The sequence below is a fragment of the Callospermophilus lateralis genome, chromosome 19, assembly GCF_048772815.1.
Source record: "Callospermophilus lateralis isolate mCalLat2 chromosome 19, mCalLat2.hap1, whole genome shotgun sequence".
In the NCBI taxonomy this organism is placed as follows: Eukaryota; Metazoa; Chordata; class Mammalia; order Rodentia; family Sciuridae; genus Callospermophilus; species Callospermophilus lateralis.
The window spans coordinates 2269784-2296579 of record NC_135323.1 but is presented as its reverse complement, the minus strand read 5'-3'; the positions used below and the strand labels follow the sequence as shown (position 1 = coordinate 2296579).

General features: G+C 56.8%; 1 protein-coding gene across 3 annotated transcripts; it reads right to left on the bottom strand.

Annotated features, from left to right (window-relative positions):
• Window positions 1-3057: 3057 nt before the first annotated feature.
• On the bottom strand, window positions 3058-13507 carry Carhsp1 (calcium regulated heat stable protein 1). 3 transcript variants are annotated; one of them, XM_076840177.1, is made up of 4 exons: window positions 13455-13507; window positions 6790-6954; window positions 6185-6307; window positions 3058-4042 (listed from the first exon to the last, which is right to left on the bottom strand). In XM_076840177.1, the coding sequence occupies exons 2-4, from the start codon at window positions 6945-6947 to the stop codon at window positions 3880-3882; spliced, it is 444 nt and encodes a 147-aa protein (XP_076696292.1). In that variant the 5' UTR covers window positions 6948-6954; window positions 13455-13507; the 3' UTR covers window positions 3058-3879. The 3 variants fall into 3 exon arrangements, with proteins under 3 accessions (XP_076696292.1, XP_076696294.1, XP_076696293.1); XM_076840179.1 differs by lacking the exon at window positions 13455-13507 and adding an exon at window positions 12790-12863; XM_076840178.1 differs by lacking the exon at window positions 13455-13507 and adding an exon at window positions 12782-12860.
• Between the last annotated feature and the right edge of the window lie 13289 nt (window positions 13508-26796).

Sequence of the window (26796 nt, the reverse complement as noted above, 5' to 3'; positions counted from 1 at the left end):
CGCAGGGTCTGTGAGGCCAAGTGGGCTCAGACTGCCCAGGTGTGAGGCTGGTTCTGCTGACCAGCTATGACTCAGAGCACGTCCCAAGTTGTCATCTGCCAAATGAGATGGCCCCTGCCACATGGTGCGGGGTACACTGAAGGAGCTGATGGCAGTCTAGTAGGCCTGCCCTGTGTGAGCTGTCGCCAACTCTGGATGCCTCCCAGCAGCCCGGGGGCAGCACAGTCATTCCCTTGGCCTTGGGGAGTTGGCAGGATAAAGTCACCATCCCGACATTTAAATACAGTAGGAGTTGAGCAAGAGGGAAGCACAGGGTAAGCCCAAGCCAGCCTGGGCCTGTTCAGAAATCTGAAGACACTGCTGGCCCTGGACTCCAGGTTACCTGGGTCTAAGCAGCCTCAGGAGGTGGGCAGGCAGGCACGGTGTCAGGCCTCCGGGAGGTCCTGCAGCTGCTGGGGGAGGGGGTGGCTGGAGGGCTCCCTCCCACCCCACCGCCAGAGCTGGGCAATGGCAGCACAGCCCAGGCCTGCTGAGCCCTGAATCACTTCCTCTTCCTCCCCACTCCCAGGCTCCCCCAGCCCAGGCCCAGCCCAGGCTGGGCCCATCACAGCCCAGTGAGCAGCCAGCCCCAGGCTCTTCCCACCTGCACAGCCCTAACTCGCTGACCTTCACAGCCTCCCAGGGGGCCTCCTCCTGACCCAGCTGCAGCTTCCAGCCCTCCCTCCCCCAGGCACCTGCACAGAACACTCCCTTGGTGTAAAAAGGCAACTCTTTCATCACGGTTGGTTCTGAGCTTAAGGCCAACTCCGACCTCTTTCTGAACACACTGGACTAGTCTAATTTCCCCAAAACACTTCAAAAATCATATTAATACAAATACCCATCCGCATCAGATCATCATCCACCTCCTTGGGGAACACTAGGCAGAGTGAAACCCACCCGGCCAGGCACAAAGTCCCTCCCCAAGCTGCCCCTGCCCTGTCACCTGGGATTGCCACCCTGCCCACCTCAGTCCCTGCATCCTCTGAATCTGGCTGCCTCCCCACAACCATCCCACAAGTGACCTGCTGCTCTCCACCAATGTGACCACCAAGGCTTAGAAGATCTATTCTAGCACTCTCTCCTAAGCCCCGGTCTCCAAGATGAGGCTGGCCTCATCTGTTCCCAGCCCCCCTTTGGCATCTGGAGAACTTCAAGCCCCATCAGGTGTCCGCAGCAGGAACCCTGAGACCATTCTCTTATCCGCAGGGGGACAGTGGGAATGAGAGCTTCCTCCCGCTCACACAACCCCAAAATACCACCACAGCTTTATCCACAGCCAACCAAGCCAACGACATGTGTTGTGACCTCATGGGGCCACATCTACGGCATAGCTCTCCCGCACAGGAGAATGAGGACCAGAGCAACAGGGAGCTTCATTTTCCACAGAACCGACTGCAGGGGGGGCGGGGTTCCAGCCTCTGCAGGAAGCCGCCCTGACCCTGGGCTTCCATGCGCCAGACCCCCGTGTACACCGCCTGGCACCAGCAGGCTTTAGGGAGGCAAGATCCCTTCTTGGGAATTCTGCATTCTATTCCCAGCTGCGTCCCTCCCCATCTGCAAATTGAGACTCTGTGTCTGAGTGGAGAGGGGTCACTTCCAGCTCTAATATCCCTCAGTTCTAGAATGCTCATCAACTGAACAATGTGGTCACACAGGAAGCACCGTTTACAAAGGGTTCTGCCAAGCGAGAGAATCCAAAGTCCACTGACAGCAGAACGCAGCTCCCAGGCTACTGTGGGCACAGCCGCTGAGTGCCAGCATGTGGGAGGACACCAAGTCCCAGTTGACCACCAAGCTGAGGGCAGAGCCAGAGTCGCTTGAGAGGAAGCAAGTGGCTTTGGAAACCTGGTCTGCGCCCAACAGACAACCCAGGGGAGCAACCTAGAAAACAAGCCAAGACTTGGAGGGAAAAAGCCCCTCTACCCAGCAGAGGTCAGGCAAGAGTGGAAGGACCCTACATGGGGCACAGCAAGCAACAAAGGAGGTCACCCTAACAGGGATGGAGCCACATGCATGTCACAGCACCACACCTGATCAACACTTTCTTTGCCTTTGTGCAGTACTGGGAATTGAACCCAGGGTACTCTACCACCAAGCCACAATTCCAGCTTTTTCTTTTAATTTTTTATTTTGAAACAGGGTCTTGCTAAGTTGCCCAGACATCGAACTTGCTGATCCTCCTGCCTCAGCCTCCAAAGTGGCTGGGATCTCAGGTGCACCCACTGTGCTGGGCTTACCTGCCCTTTAAAAAAAAAAAAAAACTCCACTGGTCACCAGCAAATAGTTCTAGCCCTCCATCCCCTCTCAAAGGAAGCATTCTTCAGCTGGAAGAGTCAAAACTTAACCCCCCGAGTCCAGATGTAAGGCCTGTGATGAAGTCCTGGCTGCTTCCCACAAGGACTGGTCTCTTCTGCAGTGGGGTCCTGGGCCCCTCAGTCCGTCCCCGACAAGCAAACACCCGACTACACAGAGGCCGTGGACTTCCAAGAGAATCACTCAACTGCTTCTACTTTCAAATCTCAACCAAAGCCAAACCAAAGTACTGAAAGAAAGTCCTAAGGGTGTGTTTACTGGAAATCCCTACCCAAGGTGCCACATCAGCAGAAACGAGGCAGGCCCGATGGGGCAACCTCAGCTGGTGAAGACAGTCCCTAAGCACCTCTTAACTATGTGCATTTCCACCTGTAACTTTTGACTTTCCCAGGCCGTCAGGAAGCAAGCTCTCCACTCTGGATGGACCTGAGGAAAGTTCTGTTTGGGAGTTGTTGTTTTCTCATACTGGGGAAGGACCCAGAGTGCTCTACAACTGCACCACCTCCCCAACCCTTTTATTTTTTATTTCCAGACAGGGCCTCACTAAGTTACCCAGGCTGGCCTCACATTTCTGATCCTCCTGCCTTGGCCTCCTGAGTCACTAGGATTACAGGCGTGGTCACCATGCCTGCCCAGGAAAAGTTCCGTTTTTAAATAAAGACCCTCCCCTCTCTAAGGCATCTTCCACCCCCATCAGCCCCTCCAACCACCCCCATAATGACAGGCTGGGAAATGGCTGCGATGGGGACTACTTACTAGAAGGTGAAGACCAGACTCTAAAAGAAGGCAAAGTTCAGCCTGAGCACAGGCTGCCAAGCCCTGGGGTCCAGGCTCCCAGGGACGGTCTTCCTCAGACTGGCAGCAGTGCCACCTGTCCGCTGCAAGGGCACCAAACACCAAAATCCCTCCAACCCAGGGCCCCACCCTGAAGCAGCTTCCCTAGAACCAACCAAACCAGGAATCAGAAGACTGCACTGGCCTGCTCCCCAGAGGACATGAGGGGCACTGGATGGAATCCACCTGGGGAAGTGGCGCATCACCTCTTGTGGGCCAGAGCTGGGGACCTGGGGGCGGCTGGGCTGGGGATGGCGCCCAGAACCTGGTGCGCTCTAGCTGAGCGCTCTACCCCAGAGCTGCACCCCCTGCCCAATCCAGGGATTTCAAGCCCCAACCAGAAGGGGGAGAGGCTCTGTGGGCTGGGCCTGCTCCTCTGGGCAGCTGGGGGACAGTGACCCTGGACCCGCCCCCCAGGCTGGGTGGGACCCTGGCTCAGCCACAGCAGCGCCTCTCCTTTTTAAATGCCTTTAATGCTTTCCAGGAGGTGAGAGCTTGCTGACGGAAGGAAGCTGCTGATGGCCGGGGGCGCCCAGGCCTGCCCCCCACCCTTCCTCCAGAGACACTCAGAAGGGACTGTGTCCCCCTAGAAGCCCCGTCTCGTGCGGTAGATCATCTCCAGTGTGGCCCTGACTCCTGCTCCCCACAAGGTCTCCCACATGCTCAGGAGAAGGGGTGTTTCTGGGTCCCCTAGGAGCTGACGACGTGCCCAGACCAGGTCTCGTGCTTGGTGCCCGGTGCCAGGTGGGTGATGACCACCTCTACGGCCTGCAGCTTCTCGTTCTTGGGCGGGATGGAACACATCTTATAGGTAACCTCGTCGCCTTCCACGGGAACGTACTCCCCTTCCACGCTGCGGGAGCAGGAGGAGAGCAGGCAGTCAGAGCCCCGCCAAGGAGAGCCCGCGCCACGCTCCCCAAGACCTCAGCACCCCACTCTCAGAGGCCCCCTTCCCAAGGGACGGCCTCGAGGCCTTCCACCCTGTGCCCAGCCTCAGGTCTTGGCCAAGGAGCCCCGACCCCACCAGCCCCTTCCCAGGGACTGTGACGCTGGGCTCCCTCAGCCCCAGCCCTGCTCCGGGCTCCCAGCCGAGCCTCGGCTGGACTCCCAGACACTCAGAGAACCTTCCAGAAAGTCCCTGTGGTCCCTCAAGCTAGTCCCAGGAGGGCTTCTCTCCCTTGTGACCATCCCAGAAAGGTCCCCCATTTTCTCGAGGACATGAGTCACTGTCTCATGGCTGGTACCCTGCTGCTGCTCAAGGAGATCTGAATGCCAGGGCCAGCCAGCGCCCCCAGAACTGGGCTGCTTTACTAGGCAGTCTAAGTGCTTTCTGTGTGTGATTTGGCCACCAAGAAGCTCAGGAATAAAGCCACAGCCCAGGTCTTGCAGTAAAACCAGAAGGCACGGCATCTCCGACGTTCCTGGGTGCCCCCAAACCCATGTCTTCCTAACTTTTTTGTAAACCACGAGACATTCTTTCTGAAAAGAGGCAGCCTTAAACACAGTTGCACACCCACGTACACAGTGCAATGCTTCAGCAGTCCCCTCCTGTCTGCGCTGCAAAGGGCCCTTTAATACCCCTTTCATGCAGCATGCTGTGGGAGGGGCAGGGCTGATGCTCCCTAGCAGCAGACAACGTGCAACAACAGGGGCCCAGTTACTTTTGTTTGCTTTGGGGGGTGCCGGGGATTGAACCCAGGTCACTCGATCACTGAGCCACATCCCAACCCTATTTTGTATTTTATTAGAGTCAGGGTCTCACTGAGTTGCTTAGCACCTTGCTAAATTGCTGAGGCTGACTTTGCACTTGCGATCCTCCTACCTCTGCCTCCCCAGCTGCTGGGATTACAGGTGTGTACCACCACACCTGGCCTATTTTTGGTTTCTGATTTTGTTTTTGTTTGGTACTAAGGTTTGAGTCCAGGGCGCTCAGCCACTGAGCCACATTCTCAGCACTTTGTATTTTTTATTTTTTAGGTACTGGTGATTGAACTCAGAGGCACTTAACCACTGAGCCATATCCACAACCCTATTTAGTATTTTATTTACAGACAGGGCCTCCCTGAGTTGCTAAATGCCTCGCTTTTTGCAGAGGCTGGCTTTGAACTCGCAATCCTCCTTCCTCAGCTTCCCGAGCCACTGGGATTACGGGCATGCGTCACCGTGCCCACCATGTATTTTTTATTTTGAGACAGGGTCTCACTATATTGCTAAGGGATCCTCCTGCCTCAGCCTCCCAAGTCAGAAGGATTCCAGGCGCCCGCCACAGCACCTGGCAGGGGCCTAGTTCTAGAAGCACAGTTTCCACACCTTCCAGGTCTGCTGTGTGGAGTGGCCCCCTCAGTTCCCTCTCTCGGCTCCATCCCCAAAATTGAAAAAAAAAATGGAGGGTTGGGAAGAGCTTAGGCCAGGAGTGTAGTTAAGAGTCCAGGCACATCCGAAGGCTGCAGAGCCAGCTGTGGGGATGGGCTGCCGGGCACTCCCAGCCCTGAGGATGGGGGCCGCCCTGAGCTCCCCAAGGGCTTCCAGACACTCAGGAAGGAAGGACGTCAATGAGCAAGCGGCAGGAGAAAGGGTCCAGCCCCTGACTTCCTTCCTGGAGCCCCCCCCCACCCCCACCTCGGCTCTTCACTGGGCCACTTCCCCTGAACCAGGCAGGAAGCTGCCTCCCAGGGTGCCCCCAACTGACCGGCTTCGCTGGGCGCTCAGGTGGACCCAGCAGCTCCAGAGCCCCAAACACCCCGTCCCCTGGGCACCGTGGCCGGGGAGACGCTCACAAAAGCCAATGCACTGTTCACAGTCGCTGTGACACACACACACACACACACACACACACACACGGCTGCCTTCAATCTGTGTCACGGCCCCACCAACATACACATAGGGACAGTCAGAGCTGGTCACGGGCAGAGTTCCACACGCCTGGCCACATGTCCTCACACCCAGTGCCCCACCTGGCCCAGCCCAGGGCTGCCCAGACCTGCTGCTGACTCACTCAGAGATGTGCAGGAAGATGTCGGGGCCGCCATCAGCGGGGGTGATGAAGCCGTGGCCCTTGGACCGGCAGAAGCACTTGCAGACTCCTTTGTAGACAGGGCCCTGCGAAGCCCGCACCGTCCTGACGGAAGAAGGAGGTGCAAGAGGCCCCCTCAGCCCCCCGACAGCCACCCACTCTCCTGGGACACACCCAGCTCATCCTAGCCCTGCCCACAGCTGTGCCCAAGGAGCTGCCATGTACAGTCACACAGATTGTGCACAATTACAGAGCAGGCTGCACTCACGGGGCCTGCAACCTGCACCTGCCAGGCGCTGTGTGGGTCTCCTGCAGCCCTGTGGCCACCAGGCGCTGTCCCCTTGTGCAGCTGACTGCGATGACCTTGACACCCCAGGAGTTCCCACCCATCAGCACCCTGCTTGTGGCCCTTCTCATGGACAGAGCAGTGTCCTCAGAGCTTGGGCAGAAGGTCCTCACCACCAGCCCTTACCCACTCTCAAGACTCCCCAGGGGTTTCAGAGGCCCAACTGTGGCTGGACAGTGGACCTCTGGCCCTGGGCAAGAGCCCCATCTCAGGAAGTGTCCCCGGCCAGCCCGAGACTCACGCTGAGAAGGTCCTTGTCCGGCGAGTGGGCAGCGGGCTCGGGACCACGTTGCCTCTCAGAGGAGATGGTGACCGATCTCGGGCCCCAGAGGTGTCCAGCAGCCCGATCGAAGCCTGATGCGTGGGGGGCTGTGGCGGGGGGGGAGGCTCAGATGACATTGCTGACCTGGAGAGAGACAGGGAGCTCTCAGGGGTCAGACCTTGGAGGTGGGGCCAGCACATCTGAGGTGGCCGTCCGAGACTCACGTCGGCCCCCTTGACCATCACCATGCCCACCCCAGCGGGCCAGGTGCCTGCTCAGGGCTCTTACGTGGCCGCAGGCCTCCCTGCCACCGATCACTCCCAGGACATGGACAGTGACAAAGGCAGCCTTGGTCCCCTTTGTCCTGCCTCCTCCCCTTCGCGGCACAGACCTTGGCCTACTTGGGACATTTGGCAAGTGCCATGAAGGGGAGGGAAGCCAGTGAGGCCACTCCCCCTGACAGACACTCCTGGCGCCCTACTGGGTGCCAGGGCTTCGGGGAAAGGGCAAACAGGTCCACTTCAGGAGGCCGCGGAGCAGAGCGCCCAAACCCCAGCACACGGCCCCGAGGGGCTGCCCCAGCCTGCACCCAGAGAGGGCAGGCTCACCCAGAGACCTCCGGAGAGTTCCAAAGGCAGTGTCCACCAGGCCTTTGGGCAGATCCAGGGACTCAGAGCACGCTGCGCTGGCCCAGCCACCAGCCTGCGAGGCAGTCCCGCCATGCCGCCTGCCTCCCCAGGAAGCAGCCCCCGGGTGGCCCAGCAGGAGGCCGCTCCACAGCTGCACCCTGGCGGTTAGCAACTTGGTGGTAAGTGGGACCTGGCTCTGTGCCCAAAACCTGGGACTGGACGTGGAGGTGCCGGCTCCAGCCAGCCCTGGCTCAGGGACAAGGAAAAGAGCCACAACCCCAGGTCAGGGGCCCTGGGTCAAGTCCCTTCCACAGTGGAGAAGGGGGCCGCGATGGGCACCACTCACACCTGCTCAGGAGCAGAGGAAGACACTGCCAGGTAGCCCGGGGCAGGCCTGAGCTCAAAGGTCCCCTCGAGTCCACGGGCAGGTGGACTGAAGCCACCCGGGTGGGCTTCATGTTTAAGATAGGAACCATCTGGAGCATCCCAGCTCTCCGCCTGGGAACCAAAGTCTCCAGCTACTTGTGGCAGGAAGCTCTGACACCCAGACCCCGTTCACCACTGGCCCGTGGTGACTCCGGCCCCATGCCCAGGCCACCTAAGACCCAGGCCTCCGTCCTCGGGGGAAAGGGAGGTTCCACTTCCAAAGGAGACAGCCTCCCGACACTCCCATACTCCCCTCAGTTCTGTCGGGCTGGGAGAGGAGGGGGCCGGCTGGCCTTCTTCAGGGAGTGACATAGCTACCTCCTGACCCTTCTCCGCTGCAGCCGCAGCCGCAGCCAAGCAGGACCAGCGTCCAGGGAGCCCCCACCTCGGAAAGGCCGCTGCTGGGCTGCAGGTCGGGGCTCCAGCACGAGCCAGCAGTACAGGTCATAGAGTCCTAGAATGTTCCCACGACTGGAGTTCTGGGAAGGAGGGGGGTCCGGGAGGGGAGGGGAGGGGAGGGGACGGAGGACACCCTCGGGCCACAATGACCCGGTGGCTCCAGTGTGAGGTGGGGAGCTGCCCTCCACCCTTCAAAGCAAAGCCTCCCCCGTCTTTTCTCTTAGGCACACCTGACTTCAAATTCTATCACCTGCCGGCTGTGTGACCTTGAGCAGGTTATTTAACCTCTCTCGACCTGTTTCTGTGTCTGGTAAATGCAAATTACAATAGTCCTGAATTCACACCATCATCATGAAGTTGGAACAAAAAAAAATGTGTGCTCAACGTGGGGCACAAATCTTCCCAGAATGAGTAAGCAGCAACGGTCAGCTGTAACGGCCATCATAAAGTCGCTCAACAAATAGATGCCCGTGCCAGGCCTTGTTCAGGACACTGGAGACACAGGGCTGAACCTGGAGCCTGAGAACAAACAGGTGAATAAAGCCATCAACAGGTTGTCACCGACTCAGGCAGGCAGAGGGGATAGAATGCGATGGGAGGAGAGGGGTGCGCCTGCCTGGGGGGCCATGCTGGGCCTGGAGCTGAGAGCCAATTAGCCCCCTGAAGGAGGAGGAAGAAAGGCCCCAAGGTTCATATGGCCCCATGTGACCAAGGCCAGCAGGAAGGCTCTGGGGAGGGATGCTGGGTGACAGTGGTGGGGAGAGCAGCCCCTCTGTCCACACATGCCCACGCCATGCTCCCTGGATTGACAAAACAGGCCCCAAACAAGGGAGCCCCTTCTTTCTCCACCTCAGCCCTCTCACTTCCCAAACGTGCCCCGCAGGGCTGGGGGCACACCTCAGTGGTACAACTGTCCCCGCAGGCAGGACAACCTGGGTCCAATCCCCAGCACCACAAAAAGGCAGCTGGAGCCAAATGTATCCAGTCCCCCTGAGATGCCACTGGAAACCATGTTCCTCAGGGGAGCTATGTGGGGACCACACAGGGTCTCTCCATGTCCCAGGGGCTCGCCCCCCACTCCTGGCTTCTCAGGTCCCTGGGCACATGCTAAATCCTGCATCACCCTAACCCTGAGGCACCCAGAGTGCGAGGGATGGGAAGGCCCAGGAGCCCCAGCCTCCACCAGCCAGCCTCTCAGGAGCCACCTGGGACAGCCGGAACAGGGCCGGCAGGGGGAGCACATGGATGGCCTCCCTGTGGGGACAGCTGGGTCAGAGTCCATCTGTACAGGGGCTGTGCAGCCAGCCAGTCACCCAGGAGCACCTCCAGGTGGGCGTGCGACAGCCCTAGCCCCACTCACCAGCATGGGTGGCTTCCTGCTGCCAGCTGCTCCCCGCAACACCAAGGGTGGCCCTGGAGCCCGGAGCACAAGGCAGGGCTGACCTCCATGACCAGCCATGCCCCCTCCCAGTCCCCGCAGCAGCAGGGGGTGAGGCTGAAGCTCAGGCTGCAGCAGGCTCAGGGCCTGAGGGGGCCCTGGCCTGCACCAAACTTGGACCAAATGTCATGGCCATGGCATGTCACGACTGCCGGGCTGTGTGCACACGTGCTGGTGTGCGTGCAAGCGTGGGGGGTGTCTGCATGTGCTTGTGCGAGTGTACATCTGCACAAGTACAGGGGGGTGCGCCCGTGTGCGGGGTGTGTGCACACGGGCACCCACACACGTGCACGCAGACTGGGTGGCTCCTGGCCTCCAGCAGCGGGGCTCTGCAGGACACCAGGGGACCGTGGATACCCCAACCTCCTCCTCTGAGTCACGGGCCTCTGAGCCACCACTGAGCTAGAAACAGCCCGGGACACAGCCTGCCTCCTGCCCCGGGGGTGCGCAGTGGGCGAGGTGAGCAGCTGGCCGCAGGCCCTTCAGTTCTGATGAGTGTCAAGGGGCCCGCAGACTGGTGGGCAGGAAGCCCTCCCCACCCTGACTGTCCCCAGGGAGGGGTTTGTCAGCTGGGCTTTTACCCTGAGAATCAGAGGCAGAGGGGGCCTCAGCCTAAAATAGCCTGGGAATTTTCCATAGTCCCTACAGCTCCTCTTGGAAGGTTCTGGGAATTCAGACGGGTACTGGCACTGGGCTGCGGCCTGCCTGACCCCCACCTGGCCCACACCCACACCTGGAGCCTGAGGACCCGACCATGCAGAGCCCTGTTAACCGCCTGCAGGTCCTGCTCCTGCCCCTGGCCTGGAGGCCCACCAGCTGCCGGCAGGAGGAGCCTCTGGAGCCAAGGAGCCGGGTGCTCATCCCAGGAGGGAGCTGGAGGGGCCATCAGCCACTCCAAGAGCCACCAGGCGTTCAGGTCACCAGGCGCCCTTCCTGCTGCCTCAGACCCTTCCCTGAAGCAGATGATGCAGGAGTGGACTGGAGCTTGGCTCAAGTCAGACGTCCACTCCTGGGCACAGCTGACCTCTCCCCGCCTGCCTCACAAAAGGCGGGCATCGGAACCTTCCATGGGTCTCTGGCTGGGGAAGGCCAGGGCTGGGTACCCTGCCAGCCACCTCGCAGCCCATGGTGTGGACACTCTGGCAGGTGGGGTGGACACCAAGCCACACTGGGAAGCGGGCAGGGCAGGCTGCAGGGCCCGCTGTGGGGGCAGAGAGCTGTGCTGTTACCCACCCAAAGCCGCTGCCCTCTGGCCCGTGAGGGCTCCAGGGGACACCTACATACATGACCTAGATTAATCTTCACATGAACCCAACAGGGTGGCACTGCCACCAGCCATGCTTCACAGGTGAGGACCCAGGCACAGGGGGCTGAGTCAGGACTGCACACGCTTCAGTGGGTTCAAATGCAGATTCTGATTCTCAGGTGATGGTCGAGTCTGAGGTGCTGGGTAGAGAACCCCTCTAGGGGAGGCATATTCCCCGTCCCCACCCCCAGTCTGCATTTCTAAGGGACTCCCAGGGAGGGAGTGGCACTGGTCCATGAAAACCGCAGGACTGGGGCCAGCCTCTAGAATGATGGCACAGTCAGCCCCACTGAGCTGGGGCGGGCAGAACTAGCCTAGAGCTCCCGGGCAGGGGGCGGGGGTGTCAGCTGACCTGGGACAGAGGGGTCCCTGGAAGCAAGGCCGAGAATGAGCCAGAGGTTGACGCAGCAGCAGGGCTCAGCCACACTCTGCTCCATTGTTGAGCAGGGGTCTGGTGAGGGCGGAGAAAGGGGAGGCACAGGGACAGCAGGGGTGGGCAGGCCTCCTCAGCTGCAGCCGGCACCCGGCCTCCCCCCACTCCCTGCTGGCACTGAAATGGCCAGAAGCCTGAAGAGGAGTTTTCCAGGCCCCCAAGGCAGCCCCTCCAGCATCTCCAGCCTCCTGACCCCCCATGAGCACCCCGAAAGCCCTGACCATCCAGGCGACAGAGAGTCACCCACTGCCCCACAAGGCACTCAACCAGGAGGCCTCCGGGGACAGCGGACCCATCATGCACAGAACCCTGCCCTGCAGGTCTGTCCCCATCTGCTCTTCCTGTTTGACCCTTTCCTTGATCTGCTCTTCCACACCTCTGCAACCTCTGGCAAGCAACCCTGCCTCAGTCTCCCCAACTGTCCACTGGAACGATGAAGCATCCTGGGGTGCGGATGTGTGGACGCTGCGGCGACCCGCGTCCAGTCAACATCAATGCGCTGGCGAGGTGCAGCTGTCAGGCGCGTTGAGCTGAGGAACCTTCCCTCCCACTCTGCCCTCAGTCTGCCACTCAGCAGGACAAACAGACTGTTCCCCTCCCCTCACCTCCGCTGCAGGACCCAAGGACCCAAGGCCTAACTCAGCTTATCTGATCCCAAGCATCTACTCCCCTGAGGGCAACCAGGCCAGTGCTGCTGACAAGGGTCACGTGGGTCAGCATGGAGAATCCACTGGCATTCAGGCAGCCCCAGGAGCGGAGGGCTCGGAGATGGACCTGCTAAGTCGGGTCTGAAAAGATCTTTTAATGGGCGCAGAGTCCAGGCCGAGGGCTCGGAGCGAGGGAAGCTGTAGAGGTAGTGGGGGTAAACCATAGGAAGCCTCTTGAAAAGTTTGTGGCTTATGGTAGATGACAATGGCGACATCAGAGGACAATTTTAAGCAGGAGGGTTGAATTTGAAGCTATTGTTTTTACAACCACCACCTGGCTTCGGCTTGGCCATCATATTAGAAGGGCAAGATGAGACATCTAAAGGGACTTGGGAAATAGCAAAACAGCAGGGAGAGTGGAACCTGGCGTTTCTCCGGCCTGGGCTAGCCCTTTTATTCCCACGCACCCATTTTTGCTAGGAAAAGTTCTATCCCCAATCTGCAGAGGAGGATTCGAGAGGCCTCCTGTTTGGCAACGAGACACACCTCCACCTCTAAGAACCGAGGCCCTGCCTGGAGCGGAGCGGGCTGCCCTTCACTTCTCCCAGGACACGCACCCACTCCAACCCCCCAAAAGCTGTGGGACCAGAACTTTCCTTTTTTAAATTTAAAAATTAATGTTGCATCTCCGACCTGCGCACCTGGGTGGCCAGCGCCGCGTTGGAGAGGGGCCCTGGACTCGCGGATGAAGTTTTTCTCCTCCGTCTAGTCGTGCCCCCACCGCCCTCCGGCGCAAAAACACCAGCGAGCGCGCGCCGCGGTCCCTCCTCCCCCAGATGCCGCCAATCGCACGGCGCCAGGGCGGCTCCCCCGCCGGGCCTGGCCACCGTCCCACCCGCGAGCCCACAGCTGGTGCGGCCAGGCCAGGCCCGGAGCTGGCTCCGCCTCCCGCGCGGCGCCCCCGCGCCCACCCCCCGCACCACGAGTCACCCCATTCACGCTCCAGACCACAGGCCAGAGCGGGGGGAGGACGGGGGGGACGGGGAGCGCGTCCCAGCGCGCAGAAAACAGGTGGCCGGGCGGGAAGCGCTGCCCGACGTTCGCCTCGGATCCCCCCAGCGGCGGCCACACCCACCCCTTCCTCCCGGGAGAGGACCCGCGCTTCCCAGTCGGGCCCCGGAGGCCGGGCATCTCGCAGGGGCTGGGAGGAACCGGCCCGGAGCCCAAAGCCGGGAGCCAGAAGACCCCGCACGGGGGGCTGGCGGGGGGCAGCACCAGCGGGGGAGGCCGAGGCCCCGTCCCCGCGCTCCCGGGGCTCGGGCGGGGAGCCCCAGGCCCCTCGCCGGGTCCCGGAAAAGCCTCGTACCTGGCTGCGCGTTCCGCTGCGCCCGCGGCTGGGCTCCGACTGCGGGAGCCGAGCGGGCCGGGGGCGGGGCGGGGCGGGGCGCCGAGGCCCCGCCCCCAGGGCTCCCGCCAATGGGCCGGGGCCAGGCCCGCGGCGCTGGACCTTTGTGTGGGCTGGGGACGCCTGGACCCGACGCGGGGCTGGCCCACCCGGAGGGACCCGCCGTCCCCCGCCCGGCTGCGCCGCGCCCGCGGTGGAGCCCTGGCCCCGGGGAGCGGAGAGCCGCACCGTCGCCAGCGCCAGCCTGTCCCACTGCCCGGGGCTCCCCGTCCAGATGAGCCGGCCCTGGGTTCTAGCAGAAAGGACGAGATGAGGGAAGACGAGACAAAAGGGAAACAAACTAGCGAAACACCGAGGGGAGGAAGGGGAGAAGTGAGCCAAATCGGAAACCGCGGGAGAGCGGCTCTCTCTCTCTCTCTCTCTCTCCCTCTCTCTCTCCCTCTCTCTCGCTCGCTTTTGTTTCTTGGTTTTCCTTTTTGTTTCCACTCCGTCCTTGAGTCCTCCATCTCAGGAGGCAAACGGTGTCGATGGTTTTGCAAGGTAGGAGCCGAGGCTCTTGGCGGAGGTCACCTGCTGATGGTTGCGGCCCTTGAAGGCGATCCCAGCCCCCAGGACCCGGGGGCGGGAGGCAGGAGAGGTACCCGGTGGCTTTCCTGAGCCACAGGCCCGGGAGTGGGGATGGCGCTGCAGTCCGCTGGAGGTGCCATCCGGTGACCCCAGACTCCGCACCAGGCCGAGGCCCAGCAACAAAACCGACCGGGGGAGGCGCCCTCGTGCTGCTGGCGGGAAAGGGAACTGGTAAAGCCACCGTGGAAAAGTCTAACGGACCTCCAGCAGTTACGCCTGGAAGCACCCGACCTGCAGACCCGCTGCTAGGTATATGCCCAAGGAACCGAAAGTGTGTGACCGCGCAAAAGCGGACATGTTCCCCGATCTTTAGAGCAACATTATTGCTAATAGCTAAGGAGGGGGCTGGGCACGGTGGCGCACACCTGTAATCCCAGCAGCTCCGGAGGCTGAGACCGGAGGAGTTCAAAGCCAGCCTCAGCAAAAGCGAGGCCATAAGTAACTTAGTGAGCCCTGTCTCTAAATAAAATGCAGCATAGGGCTGGAGATGTGGCTCAGTGGTTGAGTGCCCCTGAGTCCAGTTCCCTCCCGGTACACACAAAAAGGAAAACATTAGCTCAGGGTAGAGTACAGGGCTGGAACTGTAACTCAGAGGTGCAAGGCCCAGGGTCAATCCGAATGTTCATCAGGTAATGAATGGATAAACAAATGACTGTGATTCTGTGCAATAGGAAATTATTTGATCATAAAAAGGGATGAGGTCTGTCTCAAATTTTTAAAAAGGTTTGGGGATGTAACTCAGTGGCAAAACATCGCGACCACTGGGTTCACTCCCCAGGACCACCAAAAAAAAAAAAAAAGATGAAGTATTGATTCAAAATGAGTGAACCTTGAAAACATGCTAAATGAATGAAGGCAGACACAAAAAGAGACACATATCCCATCTGATTCAAATGTATGATATGTCAAGATTATTGTACTGTCATGTGTAACTAATTAAAATGAATTAAAAAAATTAAAAAGACACACATAGATTTCATTGATACAAATATCCTGAATAAGCAAGTCCATGAAGACAGTAGATTAGGAGGCCTGGATTTGGGGCTTAGTAGTGGAGCGCTTGCCTAGCATGCAGGGGCCCTGGGTTTCATCCCCAGCAATGCAAAAAAAAAAAAAGCCAGGGGTGGGGGTGGGGGTGGGGGAATAGGGGCCGAGAGCCAGCAGTACAGGGTTTCTTTTCAAGGTAAGACAAACGCTCCATATTTGATCAAGCCATAGTTGCACGACTCTGTGATTGTACTAAAACCATTGAATTATACACTTTCCATGGGTGAACTGTAACTGAAAACAGCTATAAATCAGACAAGGGACCCCTGGGCAGGGGTGGGCAGTAACCCATGGGATTCAAATTTCTAGTAAGGTTCTGTCTCTCAATCTGGGGGCAGGGACACCCTGGGGTGGTTACTTTATGAAAATTCATCAGCCCAGGACAAATGATACATTTCGACACACTTTCATTTTTATTTTTAAAAATAATTTTTGGTACTAAGGATTGGTACCAGGGGTTCTTCACCACAGAACGACACCCCTAACCCCTTTTCACTTTTTACTGTGAAACAGGGGCTCACTAAGTTGTTTAAGGCCTTGCTAAACTGCTAAGGCTGGCCCTGAACTTGCAATCCTCCTGCCTCGGCCTCCTGAGATGCTGGGATTACAGATGCCATTGCACCTAGCAAAATATAAACTTTTCAAATACAGGTGAGTGCTAACAGGGCCCTCTCAGTGCCCACCGCATTCACCTGACCATAACCCTGACTCTCTGGGTACTATCCAGAATCTGGAGAGCAACCCCAGAGAAGATGCTGATCCCTGCTCCCCTTGGGGCTCTGTCAAGACTGCAAGACGCCTTGGTGTGCACCATTCCTCCCCAGCACTGTAGCAGGGTAGGAATGTCTGTCTGTCCTTCACAGAATGCTTCAAAGTGAATATGTTCTTGTCCCATTGTACAGATAAAGAAACGCAGGTCTGCCTGCTGAGCTACCCTGGGTGAACAGCCCTTCCTGGTCCATTGGCCTTTCTGAACCTCGGTTTCCTCAACTGTAAGACGATCATTATGGGTGGTAAGGAGGTAACCCCTGGTGGGCCTTGGCTGGTCCAGTAGGAGTTCAGCAAGCCTTGGATCCTTGGAACCCTCCAGGGCAGTGGCCATCTAGAAATTAGAAGTGTCCACGCAGACCCCATTCCAGACACAGGATGAACACTGGCCTCTCCTCCCTCCCAGGCAGGCAGCAGGCTCATCCTAACCACCCCTGTCTGCCTGCCCTTTTCCTACTGGTTCATGGCGCACCATCACCTCCAGTGCGTGTTTGGGGGATGCAGGAAGTCCTGGAGGGTTGTCCCAGCCACTGGGGGGAGACTTGTGACTTGGAGAACAGCAGTGGGGGCAGACGGAAGACAGCCCCACCCATGCTCCAGCTCCACGCCCTACGCCCTAGCCCTAGCCCTACTGGACCCCATGTGTACTCTGCCCTGTTCTAATGCTCAAGTGGAAATTCAGAAGATCCATGGATTTCGGGGGGGGAGGCAAAAGCCCTATGTGCTTGGATTGCTGAGAACCACACCAGGGCACTGTGTTGGACACCCTGTCCCCAAGAGAGCCACACTCACCTCCTAGGGGCTCTGTGAACACAGGGACCTTATTTCAAAATGTCAAAATGAAGTCCCAGCAATATTTGATTTAATATTAACTTATCCCTCGGGATGTTTATTTTTTTAAAAAACAGGCTGGTTTTTTAGAGCACTTTAAGTTCACAGCAAAACTGGGTAGAAAGTACCCCTGTGCTTCCCACATGTCCTGTACAGCCCCATGTCCAGAGCCTCTCAGCACCAACCTGGGACATGGATTCCAAGTGGTGAAACTTAAAATCACTCAAAGTCCAAGTTCACCTCAGGGGGCCCCCCATGGTATTGCTGTTCTGTGGATTTGGACCAAGGCACGATGACACATCAAGGTGTCACTCAGAGTCCCTGCCTTAAAACCCTCCTGTTTTGGTAGCAGCCTGAGGTCAAAGGCTTTGCCCTGGACAGTCTGTTACGGTTCAGTGCTTCCGTACAGTCCTGCAAACACAGGGCTACAGGACAGTGCTCCACAAGGGTCCTCTGCCCCTTGGTGACCCCTACCTTCTGCCCCCACCCCACACACATCTGCTCTCTGCCACTGCAGATGAGTTTGCTCTAAAGGGACTCCTTCCCTGCCTGCCCCATGCGTCTTCTCTCAGCACAATCATTTTGTGACTCACCCAGGATGGACAGTTTATCCCTTCTTCCTGCTGCGTGGGATCCCATTGTGACAGCAGCTCTGCTGGGCCTGGTCTGGGCTGCCCTGAGCCACCCACCCACTGCAGGTCTTTGGGTGAATGCCTTCCCATTCCTCCTGGGGTGGGGTGGGGGGGTAAGAAGGGGAGTGGCACTGATCACACTTTGGGACGGCAGAACGCTGCGGATTTCACTTCCCCAGATCTTTGCTTTTCCATTTTTACTTTGTGTTACCATTGGGGCATTGCATTGGGGTTGTTTTTCATTACTGGGGATTGAAGCCAGGGGTGCTCTACCACTGAGCCACACTCCCAGCCCTTTTTACTGCAAGACAGGGGCTCATGTACTTGCCCATATTGGCCTGGGCCTTGCGATCCTCCTGTCTCAGCCTCTGGAGTCCCTGAGATTAGAAGCCCGGGCCACCCTGCCCAGCTGCACTGGATTCTTTGGATGGGTGTCTGAGGTCGTGTGTTTCGGTGGATTCCCATCTGGGATAGTGAAGGGCCCGTTGCCAAATGTGCCTCAGAGAAAGCTCATCTGGAACTTGCCTTTCTGGCAGAGAACAGCTGAAGACACCACCCCCACAGTGGGCGGGAGGTGATGGGAATTAGCCCAGATCTGACCACTTTTTCAGGTGGTGGGGGGCCGGCCCTGGGGTTTTCACCCTGTGGCACATTTTGCAGCGTTTCCTGTTTCTGACTCTTTCATCATTTTGAGAAGCCACTTGACATCATCTCCTGGGACTCGTTTGATGAGTGGGGTGTGGAGGGGAGTGTCCAGCCCTGTTGGCCAGGAACACAGGCTCCCAGGACAGGTAGGTGGCAGGTTGAAGAGCCATACTCTGTCTCGATGTACCTTCCACGGGGCACGTCCCCTCTTTGCACCTCAGTTTTTCATCTGTAAAACGGAGCAGCGTCAGTAGCCCCCACAATAAGGTAGTGGTGCAGGGAAATGCATGTGTGGAGTACAGAAAGCCTCATGCCGCCAGGGACCCACGCAGGTGCTCTTATTCGCTTGGCAACACTTGTTGCTCACATTTTAGCTTGGCTCTGGCGACATCCACAGCTACCAGGTTCTGGGGCCCCTGCCCTGTGGGCAACTTGCACACACAGTCACGCTGGGAGCCGGGCACATCTTACTCCTGAAAGCCTCAACCGCAATTCTGCAGAGCTACTGTCCCCTTCTGCAGATGGGGAAGCAAGGATAAGGCAAAGGCAATAACTGCTCGAACCAGGAGGTGAACCTGGGCCAAGGGACTCACCAAAGTGCCACCTCACTGGCCATTTAGGATAAGGCTCACTCCCCCAGAGGCAGGGCTGCAGCCAGGCACCGGATCCCTGCTCCAGCACCTCTCCTCCCCTGGTCTCTCCTCCCCCTGGTCTCTCCTCCCCCAGGTCTCTCCTCCCCCAGGTCTCTCCTCCCCCAGGTCTCTCCTCCCCCAGGTCTCTGCACCCCCAGGTCTCTGCACCCCCAGGTCTCTCCTCCCCCAGGTCTCTCCTCCCCCAGGTCTCTCCTCCCCCAGGCCTCTGCTCCCCCAGGTCTCTCCTCCCCCAGGCCTCTCCTCCCCCAGGCCTCTCCTCCCCCAGGCCTCTCCTCCCCCAGGCCTCTCCTCCCCCAGGCCTCTGCTCCCCCAGGCCTCTCCTCCCCCAGGCCTCTGCTCCCCCAGGCCTCTGCTCCCCCAGGCCTCTCCTCCCCCAGGCCTCTGCTCCCCCAGGCCTCTCCTCCCCCAGGCCTCTCCTCCCCCAGGCCTCTGCTCCCCCAGGCCTCTGCTCCCCCAGGCCTCTCCTCCCCCAGGCCTCTGCTCCCCCAGGCCTCTCCCCCCCCAGGCCTCTCCCCCCCCAGGCCTCTCCCCCCCACCCGCCTCTCCCCCCCCAGGCCTCTCCTCCCCCAGGCCTCTCCCCCCCAGGCCTCTCCCCCCCCAGGTCTCTCCCCCCCCAGGTCTCTGCTCCCCCTGGTCTCTCCTCCCCCAGGTCTCTCCTCCCCCAGGTCTCTGCTCCCCCAGGTCTCTCCTCCCCCAGGTCTCTCCCCCCCCAGGTCTCTCCCCCCCCAGGTCTCTGCTCCCCCTGGTCTCTCCTCCCCCAGGTCTCTGCTCCCCCAGGTCTCTGCTCCCCCTGGTCTCTCCACCCCCAGGTCTCTCCTCTCCCAGGTCTCTGCTCCCCCTGGTCTCTCCTCCCCCAGGTCTCTGCTCCCCCAGGTCTCTCCTCCCCCAGGTCTCTCCTCCCCCAGGTCTCTGCTCCCCCAGTCTCCGCCCCCACTCAGGCAGCCCCATCCTCCACTCCAGAGCAGGAGCAGAGGAGGGAAGCTCTGGGGGCAGCACACCCTCCCTCAAGGCAGGAAGGGGGGCTCCTCCCACTGCCTCTCTCCAGCCCCGCCCCTCGCATTGTGCAATGGTTACAGCTCATTCCTCTGGATTCCTTTTTCCTTATCATCTCACTGCTCTGCCCAAGTCGGGCCCTTCTGGGAAGAGAGGATGAGCAAGAAGGAAAAAAATATCCCCGTCTACTTTTCGCCCTAAACAGCTGCAGCTGCAGAGTCTTACGCTGGAAAAGAGAGCATAGCCCAGAGAGGGTGAGTAGGGTGTCCAGAATGGCACAGCAGGAGAGGGACCAGGTAGGCCTCCCCGGAGCCACGGCTGTCAACACTGCAAGCTCACTCCATTCCTGAGATGGCCTGCTCCCCTCCTGGCCTTTGTGACCCTGGTGAGGTATCATCCTTGGCTTTGCTATTATTAATCGCTAGCTCACTGCAAGCCTGTGTGTGCTAGGCACCGAGCCCTCCCGTGGACCATTGGTTTGGCATTTTGAGTGAGCGCCTGCTTTGTGCCAGGCACTGTGCCAAGTACCGGGGAGATAGCTGTGAATAAAACTGAGACCCCACCTTCCCAGAGGGGACACTTTAGGAACAACAATGATCAGAAGCTAAATAAGCTGGAGCCTGGTGCTGAGCCTCTAATCCCAGCAGTTCAGGAGGCTGAGGCAGGAGGATCATGAGTTCAAAGACCCGCAGCAAAAGCAAGGTGCTAATCACCTCAGGGAGACCCTGTCTCTAAATAAAATACAAAATAGGGCTGGGATGGGGCTCAGTGGCCGAGTGTCCCTGAGTTCAATCCCTAGTACCTCTGCCTATCCCCACCCCACCCCCCCAAAAAAAAGAAACCAAATGAATGTGTGCAGTGAGCTCTAGACAGGGAACCGTCGCTGTCGTCTAACCAGGGCTGGGGGCTGGGTCCTGTTTGCCTAGTATGTGTCTGGCCCTGGGTTCAAACTCCAGCACCGTGAAAAACAAATACAACTTGAACCAGGCATGAGATAGAGGAGCCATCTCCTCTTGGCCAGGGGCCAGGGCTGCCCCCCATGAAGAAGCGGTGAGTGAGCTTAAAGCTCCGCAGTGAAAATGAGCTGCCAGACATTTGAGGGGACAGCGTTCCAGAAGACAGGAACAGCAGGTGCTGGCATTGAAGACAAAGGAGACTGTGAGGGACCGATCCTCACAGACCCATTGTCAGAGGAGAAAACTGAGGCTCAGCGAGGTGCCGATGCCTGCCTGGGGCTACCCTGCTGGAGTGGCGGGACTGCAAGCAGCTCCCCCCGCAGAAGGGCTGAAAGGTATCCAACAGGCAGTGAAACCCCGTGACACCCTTGTAGCACAGGGGACTGGAGAACAAGGCCTAACCCCTTAAGCCTCATTTTGGAGGAGCAGAGGTTAAAAAAACAAGCCCTCCCGGACTCCTGACCTGCAAAGACAGCTGATCCTCAGGAGGAGGCCTCCTGGGGACCCCCAAGTCCACCGGCCTCCCCAACCCAGGGCAAGGGTGCCCTGGTGGCCCCGAGGCTGAGGTCTAATTTGGCTTTGTCACAGCTGTGCTGTGTAACTTTGGGCTGGTGTCTTGGTTTGTCTCGTGCCACCTCAGTCCTTTCAGCCAGGCATGGCGGTGGCAGATGGGAAAATGGGTCCCCAGCACCAAGGCCAGACTGGGGGACCCAGCCAAGCCCAGAAGGTGGAAGAGAGACCGAGACACGGCAGCCTGGTGCTGTCCTCTGGTGGCCGGGTCTGGGATAGGCAGAGGCAGAGCACATTCCCGATGGCTCCTGGCTCATTCCCACTGGACTTCTCAGATTTGGCTGCGGGAACCCCAGACCTCTGTCCAAGTGGGGATGGGGCTGTCCCTTTCAGAATCCCTCGTGGAGAAAGCAGTCCCCAACTCACTCCTAAGATGTGCAACCTGAAGTCTATGCAAGGACCCCAGGCGCTGAGCGTGATGTCCACGTCATTTCAGGTCAATGGGGCAGGCCGCAATGGACAGAGCTTGCAGCTCATCCACTCCTTGGTCCATCTGCTCATTTGTACCTGTGTTGACCAGTCCCTCCCAGGCAAGTGGTCCCTGCCCCAGGCTGGTGGCCTAGCCCGAGCCAGTGACCCAGCCTGATGCAGGCAACCTGGGTCATAGAACCAAAACTGGGGCGTGACCCTGCGGATGGGAGGAGATTGTGTTGATCAAATACAATTTTTCCCACGAAAATGACGATGCTGTTCCAGCATTATTTAAATAAGTCTTCTTTGTGTGGATTTTGGTCAAATGGTTACATTGTTAGGTTCAATTCCTGTTATTTGTTTCCATTTTTAGAACTGCTTTTTTTTTCTTTTAATTCTTCTTGGTCCCCCTCCCAATTTTATTGTAAAAATATACAAAAGTACAGAAAAGTTCAAATAATTCTGCTTTGGTCAGTGTTCATAGGGTTGTCCCCTATATCCAAGGGGACTGGCTTCCAGGATTCCCCCAAGACACCAAAAATCATCTGAGGTTGCTCAAGTCCCTTTGGAAGATGGCACATTTGCATATAACCTAGGCAGTTCCCCAAGTTTTGTTTATTTATTTACTGGTACCAAGGATGGAACCCAGGGGAGCTCAACTCACTGAGTCACATCCCTAGCTTTTTCTATTTTGAACTTTGAGACAGGGTCTCCCTAAGTGGCTTAGGGCTCACTAAATTGCTAAGCTTGTTCTCAAACTTAGGATTCTCCTGCCTCAGCCTCCTGAGTCACTTAAGGATGTGCTCCCACACCTGCCCCTCCAGCTTTACATCGTCTCAAGATCACGTGTGTGTGTGTGTGTGTGTGTGTGTGTGTGTGTTACTAGGGATTGAACCCAGGCCCTCACACATGCTCCGCAAACACTTTACCACTGAACTACATCCCTGTGCCCCAGATTATTTATAATTACTATGCACTATACATACTATAAACGCTATGTAAGAAATTGTTACACTCTATGATTTAGGGAGTAATCACAGAAAAAAAAAGTGAAGACCCTGTATGTGATCCTGGTTTGTTGATCCCCGTAATCTGATACAGAGCACCAACTATATTTGCTTTTGCACACACTTGCCCATCTCAGAAGCTATTCCCCATCTTTCTTGTTGACCAATTTGAAAGTAAGTTGACACAGGGTTTATGGTGCACACCTGTAATCCCAGCAACCCGGGAGGCTGACATAGGAGGATCCCAAAATTGAGGCCAGGCTCAGCAACTGAGACCCTCTGCAATTTAGCAAGACTCTGCCCCCAAATAAAAATAAGTAAATAAAAAGGACTAGGGACGTAGCTTAGTGATAAAGTGCTCCTGGGTTCAACCCCCAGTGCCAAACACAGTTAAAAAGTAAAAAAGAACTTGTCCACGCCTGTGTGCTTTATTCTTAAACACTCGGTTTGCATATTATTAGAGTTCAGTGTCTATTGACAGGTGTCTTTCAGATAAGATGTGCACACACAATGAAATGCCTAAATCTTGTATCACACCATTCCCAGAATTTGGACAGAGCAGATGCCTGGGTGACTCCATCACTATCACCCTCAGAGAGCCCCTCCACCCTTCCTAGCCCCCACTTCTGGCAGGGAGTTCCCATTTGCTCCACCATGCAGATGAATTCTCACGGGGTGCACTCCTGGACGGGGTGCACTTGTGAATGAAGCTTCCTTCACTCAGAATAATGTGTCCTTGACTTATCCAGAATTTATATTTATTTATTTAAATTCTATTTATTTATTTAGTGGTGCTGGGGGTTAAACCCAGGGCCCTGTGCATGCAAAGCCAGCACTCTACCAACTGAGCTTCACCCCCAGCCCCTCTTTTTATTCTTACATGTAACCCAAATGCCTGAGGTACCATTATCCATCCTCTTGTTTACAGCCCCCAGCGATGATGATTGATTCCAGTTTGGGGCTGTTCATCTACCTTTTTTTTGGGGGGGGGTGGATGTGCCACTTCTCTGGCACACCTAGGACCTAGGAGCAGAGGCTGCACAGCATGGGTAGATGTCTGTTTCTTTTTTCGGAGGGGGTGCTGGGGATTGAACCCAGGGCCTTGTGCATGTGAGGCAAGCCCTCTACCAACAGCCCAATGTCTGTTTCCTTTTATAAGAACCTTCCAGACCTTAGCATAATCCCATCAACGATGTATGCTGGGAGTTTGGGGGTCTTGACCATCGCTGTCAGAATTTCATGGTATCAGTCTTTTAAAACTCTCATCATTCACGTGGGCAAGTCTGATGAGTCTTCAGAAATGAATATACCTATGTAATCATGACGGAATGCCTCCTTGTTTTATTTAATTATGTATTTATTTTGTACCAGAAATTGAACCCACGGGCTCTTTACCACTGAGCCACATCCCCAGCCCCTCATGATATTTTATTAAAAGTCAGGGTCTCGCTGAGTTGCCTAGGACCACCCCCCGCCGCCCCCACTAAGTTGCTGAGGCTGGCTTTGAACTCGTGGTCCTCCTGCCTTCTCCCCTGAGCTGCTGGGATTACAGGTGTGTGCCGTCTCAACTGGCCATTTCCTTTATCTTAAAAAAGAATTTTAAAAAACAGCTCGAGAGGCCGAGGCAGGAGAGTCGCAAATTTGAGTCCAGCCTGAGCCATGAAGTGAGGCCCTAAGCAACTTAGTGAGACCCTGTCTAAAAAGGTATAAAAGGGCTGGGGATGTGACTCAGCGGCTAAGCACCCCTGGCTTCAACCCTGGTACCAAAGAATAAAATAAATATAAAAGAATACTTCCTTCATTCTCGAGAATTCTCTCTCTTTGCAGTCAACCCTGCACTTCCCTGTATACACACACACACACACACACACACACACACAGGCACCCACTCTTGTGATTTCTAGCACCATGGCTTAGCCTGGCCTGTTGCAGAACTTGAAGTAAACGGGATCATAGAGTATAGGCTCCTCTTGGGCAGGGTTCTTCGGCTCACATGGGTTTTGAGGTGGGTGCATCGTGTGCAGTCTGTCAGCGGCCTGGCCCTTTAACTGCTGAGCAATGTTCCAGGGTATAAACACCTGCGGATTCCTTCACCCCTCACCCATTGTTGTGCCCAGGGAAGCTCCCAGATAAGCAGGACTCTAAAGAACATGATAAGGGAGCAGGCAGCTGGCCACTTCCCTTCTCTCCAGAGAGAATCAAAGCCCAGGGACCTTGGTTGTAAAGTAAAACATGAACCATCTGGGGGGGCTGGGGATGTGGCTCAAGTGGTAGCGCGCTCGCCTGGCATGCGTGCGGCCCGGGTTCGATTCTCAGCACCACGTACAAAGATGTTGTGTCTGCCGATAACTAAAAAATAAATATTAAAATTCTCTCTCTCCTCTCTCTCTCTCTCCTCTCTCTTTAAAATAAATACATAAATAAAATTAAAAAAAAAAAAATGAACCATCTGGGGGGTGCCCATGTGCAGCCTGTCTCATGGAGTCCCCCTGCTGGCAGGGCCCGGGTGGCCTCCCTGGCACAACCCATCAACAATGTAGGAGGGGAGCACATGATGATGAAATGTCCAACATCTCTTGGTCCAGTCCTTTATGTTGGGATCTTCAAAGCCCTGGGTCTGGTCTGTTTCTGAACTGTGGCTATTTTGCCTATGGCTGCTACGAACGGCCTCAGTCGGGTCTCTGGTGGGCACGCGCTCTCATCACTCGGTCATAGGTGGACGCGGGCTGGACTGGAAGAGAGACCGTTTTGCAAAGCGACGTGCCTTTTGCACGCACCAGAGCAGCACCGCGGGCTCCGCTGGCCTCCCCTCTTGCCCCCAGGACTCTGCTCTCTTAGGTAAGTCAGCATCCAGCGGTGCCTGGTTTTTCTTTTCTGGCCTTTTCTCTCATGCTTTTCTTTTGGTCCTGGACTAAACCCAGGGACACTCTCCACTGAGCTGTATCTTCAGCCCTTTTTAATTTTAACTTTGAAACAGAGTCACTAACTTTCCCAGGCTGGCTTCAAATGCGCAGTCCTCCTGCCTCAGCCTCCAGTGTCACTGGGACACAGACGCATGGCCCCACACTCAGCAGGGGACCCAGATGTTTAATTTGTATCTCTTAGATGACTAGTGATGCCGATCTTCTCACCTGTGGGCCTATTGGCAAGACACATATCTTTTTAGGCGGAGTGTCTGTTCAGGTCCTTTGTCCACATTTAAATTATCATTATTATTATCTTGCTGAACTTCGGATTGAACCAAAGCGGGGTGGTGCCTACCACTGAGCTACATCCCCAGTCCTTATTTATTTATTTATTTATTTTTATTCTAACTTGTTATGACAGCAAAATGCATTAAAATTCATATTACACTTATAGAGCACGATTTTTCATATCTGTGGTCATACACAAAGTAGAGTCACACGGTTTGTCTCTTCATACACCTACTTAGGGTCATGATGTCCATCTCACTCCACCATCTTTTTTACCCCCATGCCTCTCCCTTTCCCTCCCACCCCTCAACCCAATCTACAGTTCGTCTATTCCTCCCAAGCTCCCCCTCTCAACCCCACTATGAGTCAGCCTCCCTATATCGGACCAAAACATTCAGCATTTGGGTTTTGGGGACTGGCTAACTTCACTTAGCATTATATTCCCCAACTGCATCAATTTACCTGCAAATGCCATGATTTTATTCTCTTTTATTGCTGATTAATATTCACTTAAAAAAAAAAAAACAGGGTCTCACTAAGTTGCAGAGGCTGGCTTTTAACTCACAAACCTCCTGACTCAGCCTCCCAAGCCACTGGGATTAAAGGTGTGCACTACTGTGCCTGGCCCAGCTCTACTCAACTCTTTATGTGTGTGCGTGTGGGTGTGTGTGTGTTTGGTACTGGGGCTGGAACTCAGGGGCACTCTACCACTGAGCCACATCCCCAGCGCTATTTTGTATTTTATTTAGTGTCAGGGTCTCCCTGAGTAGCTTAGCGCCTTAGGCTGGCTTTGAACTCGAGATCCTCCTGCCTCAGCCTCCTGAGCCGCTAGGATTAGAGGTGTGTGCCCTGCTGGCTTCTGTTGGTGTTTCTCTGACACTCCTCCCGGAGCTCCTCTTCCTCTCCTCCTCTCCCCTCTTGTCCTGACACATCCTGCCCCGTTCCCATCTCTCTCTCGCTCATTGGGCC

Coding starts and splice junctions, on each gene's coding strand:
- Carhsp1 (XM_076840177.1), bottom strand. CDS start 6,947: ATGTCATCTGAGCCTCCCCCCCCGCCACAGCCCCCCACGCATCAGGCT. Junction 6,308..6,789: donor CGGACAAGGACCTTCTCAGC/GTGAGTCTCGGG, acceptor TTCTTCCGTCAG/GACGGTGCGGGCTTCGCAGG. Junction 4,043..6,184: donor ATCTTCCTGCACATCTCTGA/GTGAGTCAGCAG, acceptor CTGCTCCCGCAG/CGTGGAAGGGGAGTACGTTC.